The sequence below is a fragment of the Podarcis muralis genome, chromosome 5 (assembly GCF_964188315.1).
Source record: "Podarcis muralis chromosome 5, rPodMur119.hap1.1, whole genome shotgun sequence".
Lineage (NCBI taxonomy): Eukaryota > Metazoa > Chordata > Lepidosauria > Squamata > Lacertidae > Podarcis > Podarcis muralis.
Genome location: NC_135659.1, coordinates 22,643,743 through 22,656,129, shown reverse-complemented (window position 1 = coordinate 22,656,129; position 12,387 = coordinate 22,643,743). Strand labels below are relative to the sequence as shown.

General features: G+C 38.3%; 1 protein-coding gene across 6 annotated transcripts in view; it reads left to right on the top strand.

Annotated features, from left to right (window-relative positions):
- Positions 1 to 12,348, top strand: part of EEIG2 (EEIG family member 2) — a 30,312-nt gene extending 17,964 nt beyond the window's left edge. For 4 of the 6 annotated variants that reach the window (XM_077928409.1, XM_077928408.1, XM_028732621.2 and 1 more), the window contains 6 exons: positions 3,106 to 3,212; positions 5,788 to 5,883; positions 7,659 to 7,845; positions 7,952 to 8,079; positions 8,457 to 8,526; positions 9,817 to 12,348. In XM_077928409.1, the coding sequence (XP_077784535.1) occupies positions 3,106 to 3,212; positions 5,788 to 5,883; positions 7,659 to 7,845; positions 7,952 to 8,079; positions 8,457 to 8,526; positions 9,817 to 9,859 (631 nt within the window). In that variant the 3' untranslated portion in view covers positions 9,860 to 12,348. The remainder of the gene's footprint in view (positions 1 to 3,105; positions 3,213 to 5,787; positions 5,884 to 7,658; positions 7,846 to 7,951; positions 8,080 to 8,456; positions 8,527 to 9,816) is intronic. The other 2 variants (XM_077928411.1, XM_077928412.1) reach the window with 2 other exon arrangements.
- Positions 12,349 to 12,387: the final 39 nt, after the last annotated feature.

The window sequence follows — 12,387 nt, the reverse complement described above, 5'->3', positions numbered from 1 at the left end:
ACTTTAGCTAATGGAGCCTCCTCCTGCTGCTGCTGCGCTGCCAGAGCACAATTTCTGTTCTCATCCTGAAGCAAAGTTCTTAACCCGAGGTACTATTTCTGGGTTAACGGAGTCTGTAACCTGAAGCGTATGTAACCCGAGGTACCACTGTAAAAAGAAGTTGAAGAATTATATTAATGTCATTATTGAGCGCACACCCAATCCTAAACAGTTGGGCTGTTACTTATACCCTTTATGCTATGTGATGCTGTAGTGGTGAACTAATTTGTAAGCTCTCACTTTAAGAGCTTCTCTGTCACTGCATCATTCCTGTGTTAAGCGTATGATTCAGTTAACTACTTAATTTTAAACCACTACTTCGCATTTAGAATGCAAATAATCCCATTAAAAATTGAAATCTTAGTTTAGTTCAGCTTGAAAGGCATCTTGTATGGATAGCCAGTTTAGTGAGTAACTGTTTGCTGAAGCTTTCTAGATCACACACTCCTTTATTTAATTTGGGTCAGATTTATTAGCTTGTCTACAACCATCACTGGTACTGAATGTTATCTGTGTTACCTTATGACAGAGATTCCTTTGAGGCCACTAAAAGCTATCCTATTATTTTAAAATAGAATTAACATTTTGATTTTGCACTGGAACACAATGTGCTGAGGTGAGCACTTATTTTCCAATAGCATCTTCATTCCATCATGATTGATGAACTGTATAATAACTGAGTACACAATAGTTCCTTGATAAAGAGTTGCTGGAACTCATATCACTAAAATCTTGAGTTTAATGGTTAACTTTATGTTAGCAAAGGGCTAGTTTCCAGGCCAGTCTCTTTAGTTCTTCTGCAAACATTACTATAAAGTTTCTGCTGGGTGACATTCTTTTACTACTGCTCTGGCCAGCAAATGTGCTCGCCTCCCAAAAGCCGGGATCACCAGCCTTTTTGTGCCAGGGGACACATTTCGAATTTTGAGAATGTGTCTTGGGTACCTGTCACAAAAGGGATGCTTTGGGGATATGGCATAAGACAAAACGGATGCTACATCTAAAAGAGCAGATAAAGAAACAGAACCACAATTGGGGAGGGGGACACCTACATCAGTCACTGCTACACTTGCTCATTACACCTCTTCTGTTCAGAAAGGACAAGAGAGTGATTATGCAATCATGATACCCAATAAAAAAACTGTGGGCATGTTTAAGAGCACATGTCGAGTGTAGGAGAAGCTGAGTCAGTGCAACCAGGAACTGATCAGGAACAGCAAACAATTCCTTGTGCATTGTGATTTTTTTGAGAGGACTTTTAATACTGAGACCATTGGCACCATAGAAAGTATGGTGGGCACACTGAAAGGCGTCTAATTGGAAATCAGCAATGGCTGGAGGACACTGCTAAGCCCCCTGATTCACTGGCAGACATGGTGACATTAATGGAAACACAGGGTTGTTGTTGGGGCTCAAACCTACTGTGCTCCCCCCTTTTGCACTAGGTGCCAGATCCTTTGGCCTTTTCCTCCCTCACAATTTTTAATTTGCATATAGGGATGCTAGACATTCTACAAAGGAAGACTCTAGCCATACATCTTCATTTACTCAGTGACTTAAATTTGCATCTATATATAAAAATTAGCACATGCCAATTTGTGTTATTGGGTCCGTGCCTGGCAGTGACCCTGAGGAAAGGCCTCTTTAATCTCATCTCTGTGGATGAACAATAGCATAGGCTCTTCTTCAACAGTTTACTAGCATATGGGAATCTATGGAGGGACTTCTTTAGGGCCTATTAGGGGACTTAACAGTTCATTGCCTGCATCTGAATTTGCTGAAATTGTGGTGCATAATAATATGTAGAGATGGTGACGCTGGGATCCAAGGCTTTGCCCAGGGACAGCTAGGAGGACCTTGGGGCTGGATTTGCCCCTTGGAACTGAGCAAGAGATGAGAACCAGACACATTGCTCCCCACATTGATACCCACAAATTGCCTGATGCTAGCTTACTGTTTTTAAAAATCTTGCTTTTATAGAAGGCGTTTCATATTTTCAAGACTGCTGGGCAATTTTGCTCAGTTCTTAAAAATTAAAAGAACTGTTTTCCAAGTACGCCATACATTTTAGACAATCCAGATGGCGGTTCTTTCTGATGTTAATTTACCCAGTCAGAAAAGCATTTTGTAGAATGATTAAAATTTGTTTCTCTGTTTTATGAGGGTGCCTGAGAGCATACATCAAGCACTGCAGCTGCACAACCCTATTTTAATAGCACATATGGTCTTGCAGAGCCCCACTGAAACAAATGAGAGACACATCAACAGTGTTTAGAACAGTATAGTGGTTTATCAAGAGTCTGATAAACCTATTTTTGCTGCATGCATGCAAGTACCGTATGTGGCTGGGGTGGGGGTTGTTAGGTTTCTGGCATGCCACAATAGATGAGTAGTGAGCTGCATGTGACTTGGTGGGTTTATCCTTTGTGTAGTCCGGGAATACATTTATTTTACTTGATGGGTCACACCTTGTGCAGTCCTGGAATAATGCCATATATTTATTTGAAAGGCTTACTGTTTTCTTTAAATCTGCCTTACACACTGTTCAGGACATTGCTGTTTTATTTGGTTTGCAACCATTCTGTTACCTTGCATGGCTATGTTTGGTGTTACAGAGTGAGGCATAGCATGCACAAAGCACTCACTGCTTTAGATTTTTATGATAGTAGAAAACAATAGGAAGTGCTAGGTTGACATATAACATAAGGAGAAGGCAAATATAAATCTTCTATTTCTTGAAATTAGTATTGAACTCAATACAAGCCATGAAACAGCTGTAAAAACATCACTTATAAGACGCTGAACTACTAACTGCTATAGCCACTGTTCTGCAAATCCTGCTTTTTTCGAAGATGCTAAATAAAAAGGTTTTTTAGAGAGATGCAATCTACAAATTAAGTTATTTGGGTCTTCCTGGCACTGAAAAAGATAATATTGTATAATTCTGGGAGGAAATGTTATGAATTTGTTGGATTTTGTTTGCAGTATATGTGAAATGCATATTTGTTTCCCCTAGGCACAGGGGATAGGACCAGTTTTAATGTCAGTCTGTTTGTTTCATTTCAGGCCCCCGTCCACAGCAATGTCTATAGCAATTGCTGGAGAACCAGAATCCCTAAATGAAGACAGAAAAGGAGCAGAGAATACAAAATCATCACATCTAACTATATCAGGTAGGGAGCAATGCTATGGTAGAAGTCTGGGGAAAATAAAAAAGAATAATTTCATTTAGATAAGTGGCAATGCCACTTAACGCAGGCATCTCTTGGTATTAGAATATAAGTTGAAAACTGCACTTTGGCATAATTGTTTTCATACGGAGTCTATCTACAAAAAACCTGCTCAGGTATAACTAAGAGGTGTACCTCAGGGATACTATGCACATTTAGGAAAAGCATTGCATCATTTCTGAGAGCTCCTAGAGTGGTACATGATTGAATTCTCCACAATTTGAAAACCTTGTCTACAGAGAGCTAACTTGTTTGGGGTTTGATTCCTCCTCCCTGCAGCACCAGTTGTGCAGATTGTTCTTAATATGGGGCAGTATTCAAACATGCAGTACCCCACTGCACTCTTGACTGTTTGAACACTTACAATCCCAGCTTGATTACCAAGATCACCTGTAGGAACTTTGCTGGTTGTTCCTGGAGTTGGTGAAGTTTATCTGATGTCCACAAGACAGAGCCTTCAGTGTCAGTATCATTGGCCCAATCCTATGAAATACTTTTCAAACAGAGATTTGAATAATAAATTTAAATATTTGCTGAATTTTTTATGCTGCTAGGCTTATGAAGACAATTAAGAAAAAAAATCTTTCTGCAATAGGTAGCCAGCAAACTGTGGCTTTTAGTTTCTATGTGGTTTTATTGTATAGATAATTGCTGTAAACCACTTTGATTTTTAAAAATGAAATTACAGTATACAAGTGTATTGTTTTTTTACCGGGGGTTGTGCTGTGCTCCTACTTACTCCACTCACCAACACACCTACACACACAGCCCGCATGATTCATGTTGAAGACAACACATGGTAGCAGAAGTGAAATATTTTATTGTGGGAAGGTACAATGGAATGTTGCCTCACACATGAGGCTGCTATGGAATGGAAGGGGGGAAAGTTTAAAACAGCCTATTTTTCCCTTGCACTGTCTCTTCCTTCTCATTGTACTCAAACAACTGAAGAAGTTTGAGTAAAGCAGGGATGGAGAAGCACTGGGGAGTTTGTTTTTTAAACTAGTGTAAAACAAGGAGAAATAAGAGAGATGGGTACAACACAGAAACTAACATCAGAAAGCTAACACAACAGAACCTTTCCCTACTCACTTCTTGCTGTACTCAAACCTTGTTTTAAACAGCCGCTCCCCAACCTAGTGTCAGCACCTGCTCACTCTACTCAAATCTATGTCATTGTTTAAAATTGCCACTATATCATCGCAGTATTTTTCCATCCCTGCTTTATTCAAACCTCTGCTGTTGTTTGAAGCTGCCACTCTCTCCCTGTCAGTGCCCGTACCTTCTCTCTCGCATGCCATGGCCACTGGTGTTGTGCTGTCTGTCTTCTCTTTTGCTCCCATACACAAACCTGACTTCTTACAAGTCTGAATTTGTGACTTACTTATTTATTGCATTTATGTCCCAGGTAGAATACACTGTTCTCTCCTTCCTTATTTAATCCCCACAATAACTCTTTGAGGCAGGTTAGGCTGAGAGACAGTGTCTGGCCCAAAGTCACCCAGTGAGTTTTATGGCAGTGTGGATTTGAAGCCTGGTCTGTCAGGTCCCATTCCAGCACTCTAACCACTACACCACACTGGCTCTCATTGTGATGTGGCACAGCAAATCCTCCAATTGGGGTTGCACAAGGACCACCTTACAGTTTTTCTGTATATAGGAAAGAAGAAGTAGAACTGTACAATCTCAGGAGAAACAGTATTATATGCTTTTTCTGCATATGTAGATCAGTTCTTCATTATTATAAATTACTGATCTCAAGTTTAGTGTTGGCTTTAAAAAAAAAAATACAGGGCCATATAAATGACCCACACATGGCTGAAAATCAATTAGATGTCTTACTCTCTGGCCATTCTGAAATATGGCAGCATCTGATGCAAAGTTCAAATCTTGGACATAAGAAGAGGTTCTTCCCTGATCTTAGTTCTGTGGTGCTTAGTGCTAAGGTTGGAGAGAACAGATTTCCCACTTGACTTCATATGACTTTAGGGTGACTGCCAAGTTAGAATGCTTTGCCCAAAATGACCTTGATGGGGGTTCAAATTCAGAGATCTGGCAAGCCTCATTAAGACCAGGAGTGGAGGCTTCCCACTGCTGCATTAGATAATGTTATGGTGCAAAATACAGCCTTCCTAGCCATTTGCGTTGTGCTGATAAAAAGGGATGTGGCTAATCTCTCTTCACCCAATCAAGGAACCAGCAGAAATTACCCCTTTATCGCTATATAGCCCATCTCCTACATAAAAACTCTCTAATCTTTCTCCATTTCAGCTCTTGACCATTTTAGAAAATTATATCAGGAAAACAATGTAGTCAAAACTACACAAATAATTTGAAAACCTGGTGCAATAATTTCATCTGCATGTTACTTCCTTGATATAATGTAATGGCTAAAACTACTGAGAATTACCCGCTGAAGAAAGTATATGCTTTAAGCAAGTCTATCACTACTCAATGTGGACGATTAATCTGAAGAAGTAATTTGGTAGTAGTGTTGCTTGATCTTCATTTTTTGCAGATCTCGCAACCAAGAGCATGTCTGTCCCAGATGAACTTGGAGCATGTGGGCATTCTAGAACCTCCAGCTATGCAAGCCAGCAGTCAAAAGTTTCAGGTAGGAGGTTTCTTGATGTGCACTATTAATTACTTAAGTAGATTTAGCAAAAAAAAAACACCAAAAAACCCCCATGAGATTAATTTCCTGCTTTTTTATAAGCTGTGATGGATTTAGACAATATAAGGAAAAATAGGAAAACAATTTTAACAGCAAAGGCTTTTATGTGGAAGCCATTTTAAAAGCACACCCTTGACATGAATTACAAAAATGGTCAAAGGGGTAGGCATTACTTTAAAAAATGCTACTCCTGTGTTTTTAACTGCGTTGTGAAATTAAACGGCTAACACTTTCTACTGAACCTCCATTATAGGAAAAGCTTTATTTCCAAGGGACATGGGAAACTGTCTTATACTGACCGAGTCAAACCATTCGTCCACCTAGCTCAGTATTGTCTCTACTGACTGACTGACAGCTGTCCACCAGGGTTTCAGACAAGGTACATTCCCAGATGACAGGAGTTGAACTTGGGAACTCCTGCATGCAAATCAGAAGCTCTAACACTGAGCTACGGCCCTTTCCTTAAAGGGGAATTCAAATACGTCAGGCTGCTGTTTAAAATACCAGGAGCAATGCCAATTAAAAGGAAATGTCAGTGACTAATTTGTAACTAGAGTGGCAAAGCCAAAGTGAAGCAAGACAAACTTGCATTTCTTTAGTGCAATGCAAGCACTTAAAGCAAATTATTATGCTTGTTGAAGGTTAGCCACCACTGTTGAGTCATCAGGAAGCCCAAAAGATGTCCCCGGGGTATTGTGACTTTTGAGAAGCTACACATGATGCACAGAAAAGTCAGTCAAAGTGAATTGGGGAAGAGATTAGTCAGAGTAGTCAAAGAGACTGTTTTAAAAATGTTACGCTATGAACTGCCCTGAGACCTGTGGGTATAGGGTGGTATACAACAACAAAACAAAACAAAACAAAATAAATAAAATAAAATAAAAAACCAAATTGCCGCTTTAATTATTTCTTTGAGCCCCTTCCCTGGAAGAAGTATATTAAGCAGAGAGTTAGCCATACAGGACAAGAAAGGAGCAAGTTTTCCCTTCATAATCTTAACCAATGTATGTTCCAAGGGCTTTTGGCCTATCCTCAGTCCCCCAATAGTCTTTCCCCTGGATATCTGTAGAAAACAAGCTTTGGCTTGTTAACTAGCTATCCTAAGTGGTAATGAACCTACATTGCAATGCCAGTGTCTTGTTGCAAGGAATGACTTCCAGATTCACAGCAGAGCTCTGAGGAAGAATTTCCTTCTGTCCCCTTTGCCTTAGAATAGGTAAAAACTGCAATCTGATTGCCTCTCATTCTATTAAGTCCCTTTCTCCCCCTGTCCTAAACTTAGATTCAATTGTCTCATTTATATATTTAACCCAGTAATCTGGCCCAATCTGAACACTTGTGTACTTAACTGTGATAATCATACAGTCTTCCCCTGCCTCCATTTTTCTCCTTTCTTTGTTGTGCCTATTTCTAGATTAGAATTGCCTTGGGAACACAGACCTGACTCCTTATTCTTTGTAAAATGTCATGTTCATAGATGGTCATGTGCATCTCGTTGTTTAATTATTATTTTTAAGTTATTTGATACTGTGTCTGCCTCTTTGATGTACTGTATTGGAAGTAAAATTATTTTCTGATTCTCTCACTAACCAAATGAATTCCAAATATTTGACACGAGTGTCATATTCAAGGTAGAAGTGGAAACCAAAATCCTGCAATTCAGTGAAGTATAAGCCTTGGCATCAAAATAGTAGTTCTGAATCATTCTCTTCTAGGGTATAGCACCTGCCACTCCAGATCATCCAGTTTCTCTGATCTCTGTCATAAGAGAAATACTTCTGTGGGAAGCACATCAACTGGTATAGGTAGTATTCTGGAGCCATGCGAAGAAGCTGAAACCAAAAGCACTGAGGATAATTTGGAAGTGCCTGTGAAAGACACAACCTCAGAAAAATTCATCAGGTACAAGACTTGCAAAATACTTTTCCCAGTTTGCTCAGGTACTTCTGCAGAAATATTTTAGAATTGCACTGTCATCTAAATGTTATATACAATAAATATTTCATAGGCATCCAGTGAAACAAGATTCTGTGGAATCACAGCTAAAAAGGGTTGATGCCACCAGAGTGGATGCAGACGATATTGTTGAAAAAATATTGCAGAGTCAAGACTTCAGTTTGGACTCAAGTGCAGAAGGTTTGTAAAGCACAGGGGGTGGGGTGGGGGAAAACCTGATTAAATTACTGGCTCCAAATTTCCTCATTCCTGAGTGGGCCTGTATTCCAAATGAGTTAGGTCCAAAGTGATCCTACCATGAGCAGAAGACAACTCTGCTCACAGAAGGGAGGATCTGCAACTTCTGCTGACTCCCTTTTCCACTTGCAGTCTCCCACATCATTCCCAAGGGTTTCTGAATCCTGGGACGGGGGTTTTCATGGGTGCAGAAAGTTGCACCGCAAAGGAAAGGGGCAGGAAAGGTCCATTCCACAAATGGAGTTCTACAAGCTTATTCTTAGATCCAAGTCAAGTGTGATAACATTGCATGTTATGAAATTTGACTTTTTCTTTTTCAGAGGAAGGGCTAAGACTTTTTGTAGGCCCTGGAGGGAGCACTGCTTTTGGAAGTCATCACTTACCCAATAGGTATGTATACTAATTATACTTACCTTCCCTACCTACTACACAATAAGTAACAAAGACCACATCTGAGCAATTCTAAAATTTGGAAACATGCTCCAGAAATCATCTGGACATAACCTTTTGGTTTTGTTTGTATGTAATTTGAAAATTGAACTGCTCTTTCATGACACCTGACTACCACTTGTAGTCTTGTAATACTCACTGACCACCGGTAGAATTTTGAAATGCAAATTGATCATTAATGTTAATATATTTATAAAACATTTTAAACACTGTGCTGAGATCTGAAAAGCAACACAGTCCATGTCCACAAGCTTACAGTCTAATGCACAAGATATAAAAGGGGGAACAGGAAAATTAGGAGTGAGGCTGATGATTGAGATGAATTCCTCATTTGATGTGAAAAGCAATGATAACATTCCATGACAACAGAATTATTTGTCCTGCTTGCCGTTGTCATCAAGGCTTTCGGCAGACTTCTTCAGTTACTTGAATGCATGGATTTTAAAGGTACTGAGTGTCTATGACTTGCAGTGTCTTCAGTGCACCTTTTGCTAGAAAAAAGGGCCTGCTGCTGTTTAAACAGTCTTCTAAAGACGAAATTATTATTTTTTTTCCAAAACTGGGTTTAATTGTTGATGATGGTTTATTAATATATCTTTTATATTTAGTGGTTGTAATCTGATTTCAGTGTTACATATGGTGCCTGTGATTAGCAATAGCTAACATGTGCATCAAAGCCTTGGCACAGACCACAGCATAGAGTTATTGGTTGGGAATCATGGAAAAATTGGGTTGGATCCAGAATGTTGGTTGAATTCCAGTCCCTTGAAATCAGTATTGAAGTTTAGTCGTGACCTAATGTGTTCCACAGAGTTCAGTGGAGTTTAAGTGCAACTAACTGAAGAATCTAACTCCCAGTGTTCAAGCATATGTAATTAAACCATTGATTCTATTTTGTGGGTATTTGTTTCAAATTAGGTAACATACTGGGCATAGAACTAGATGTTACAAGAGATACTAAAGTCTTCTCGGTCAAAAACAAATCAAGCTTTCTCTCATATAATATCTAAAAAAACAAAAATGTGTGATGTGGTAACATAGAGCCTTGACTTTTCTCTTCCCTTTCATTAGCTACCACTCACTTGGCCATGAACATCACACATTGCAGAGACACGTAGGCTGCTGTGTTTTGAAAGCAGCAATTAGCCTCTTGTAATAAATATCAAGTTTCCTCCTGTTCAAAAGTGTAAAATTCTGTTCCAGTATTTTCTACTGCCTTTAATTTTTCAGGGTTGGGTCTGGAGCATATGAGCAAGTGGTGATTAAACGCTAGAGGAACTGGACTACAGTGGCAGAATTCTAGGAACTCCAGAACTTGCTTATTTCCCAATACTATTGAAGATGGGTGCTTCCAAAACGCAAGTTTCCATTGACCCGAGTTGTCAGATTGGGTTGCTCATACTGAAAGTGCCCTCTTCTGTTATCTACCTGTGGTATAAGGGCGAATTTTTCTTCTTCAAGTACTTTGCCAGCCATTGTGAATGTGTTGGTAGATTTGTTACATTGTTCTATGTGTCAATCAAAGCACCTTTTTTGAAGATAGGACAAATGGTATCCGATTTGACTTTAATATGGTGAAATCAATTGTCGGTATGTAGAAATGCATTCAGTGATGTTCTCTAATTGCAACCTGGCTGCTGTTGCTTTTTAATCCCTTAAAAAGACAAGCACATCTATTTCAGTCCTTTTCTGGGAGTGAGAATCTTGCCTCTCGAGTATTGACTTAATTGTTCCTGTCAAACTAGAATTGCTACAAAATAGGAACAGCTGCTTCAAGGAAGTGAGCCAGTCAGCTGTGCTTTGAAAGAAATAGGATTAAATACTGCTACGAATGTGTGCAACTTTAAGGCTAAGTCACATGTGAGAACTAGTTTATTACTTAAAATGAGTGACTAGCTTTCACAAAATTAAATCTGTATCGTATTACATAGTCCTCACTGCTGACAAGATTTGAACCCTTAGTACAACTTTATAGTATTCAAAGATAATTCTTGATGACATTTGGTGTGTACTGAAAAATAAAAGTACTACATCATAGGTGACCTCACTGAATAATAACTAGTAATGAAAAGTTTAGGGCATACAGTAGTATGTTGTTTAGCTCATACAATATTAAATCAAACCGTTTAACACTTAAAAGAGTGCCTTGTTCCTGAGGAAAAAGGAGGTCAGAACAATTTCTTATAAAGCTTTAAGAACAACCATTAAACAGCTAACATAACTGCTATTATGCTTAAGCTGTCAAGAAAAGCACTTTATATAATTTTCTTCACCCCATCTGAAACCAGAGTCTTGTATTTTAATTAGAATTGCTAACTCAGGCCCAGTGTAAATGAGGCATGGATATGAGCAAATAACTTACCTCTGTACTTGCTCCATTTAAAAGGTATCTGCACTGTTCTACCTGATACACACATTGGTGTTTGCAACTGCCGCACATGTGGTATAGTGCAGTGCAGTGCATGCAGAATGTCTGCATAGCTTGTTTTAAGTCATCTCATTTTAGTCCATTTCATTCAGCTGTTGTTAAGACAGAACTCATTGATTTTGGTGGAATAAATAGTTTCTGGTACATATAAATTTGAACAAATGAAACATGTAATGTGCCTATGCAACAGTTTTGACAAAGCATTTTCTGACAGCATAAACAACCCATTTTATTTTTGTAAAGAATTTTTTAGGGATTTGGAGTGAAGGCTGCCAACAATTCAGAAACATATTGACAGTTAGTAGTGGACTTCAGATGTCAAAAAAAGTTAGTCACTAGAATTAATCAGTATCTTCAAAACAACTTTGAGTAAGCTAATGAGAGTTACTTGACCTTTGTGGAACACTGATGTTCTTATGAATTCCCTGGAGTTGGTCAATGTTTGTTATCTTTCTCAAGAAACATAATGAAAGATTTAAGTTGTTAGCTAAATGAAGGAATTTTGTATCTTGGAGATATGTCGCAACTCATTCTTATTATTTAAATCATATGTGTGAATTGTTAAAATGAGAACCATTTCTTCTGTATTATGGTACCTGGAAGTAACTTGTCACTGCTTCATAAAACATTTTATTTAGCCTGAATTGTTCTAATTGAGTTCAAGTAAATATTTAATTTTTTAAGCTGCTGTTAAAATAATGCAAAGAGAATACACAACAAAACTTACTTTGAAACATACAGTGATCTAGGTAAAATTGAGTTTGCTCTTAGTGTGTTTAAGTAGGTCACTAAACTAGTGTGCAAATTTGTTGAAAAAATGCTAGTTCTAAAAAGTGTCGGTCCTAAAAGATGAGTGATTTGGAGAGAACAAATTGGCATAAGGGAGAAAGAACACAAGGGATAAAAAAAACTAAGGTCACTAACTACAAGGGAACTATCATGTTCAACATTCAATAAACTTTATGTATTGCTTGTTTACTCAGATGTAATGTTGGTCACTCCTAGTGTAAATACCTGCATTCCCTGACTTAATACACCTTACACAAAGGCAATTTCTCTTGTACCCATCACACTGGTAATTTTTTTGAATTCCATATGATAGTTCCATTAAACAGCTATTATGCACTTTAGTCAACTGAGCCATGTTAATGAAGTGATTCCATTTGTGTCCCCAAGACATGGGAAATGAACTTCATATTCATATATGGCATTCATTTTGTGTAAACTGTACAGTGATACCCAAAATTAACATTTTTTAGTAAAGTCTGATTTTTTTACCATAAAATACTTGATGTAAAGTGGTCTTACAAACTCAATAAAAGTTTTGTCTTCAACCTGCATTTTATGTGCTGTTTTTCTGAACAGAGAATCAA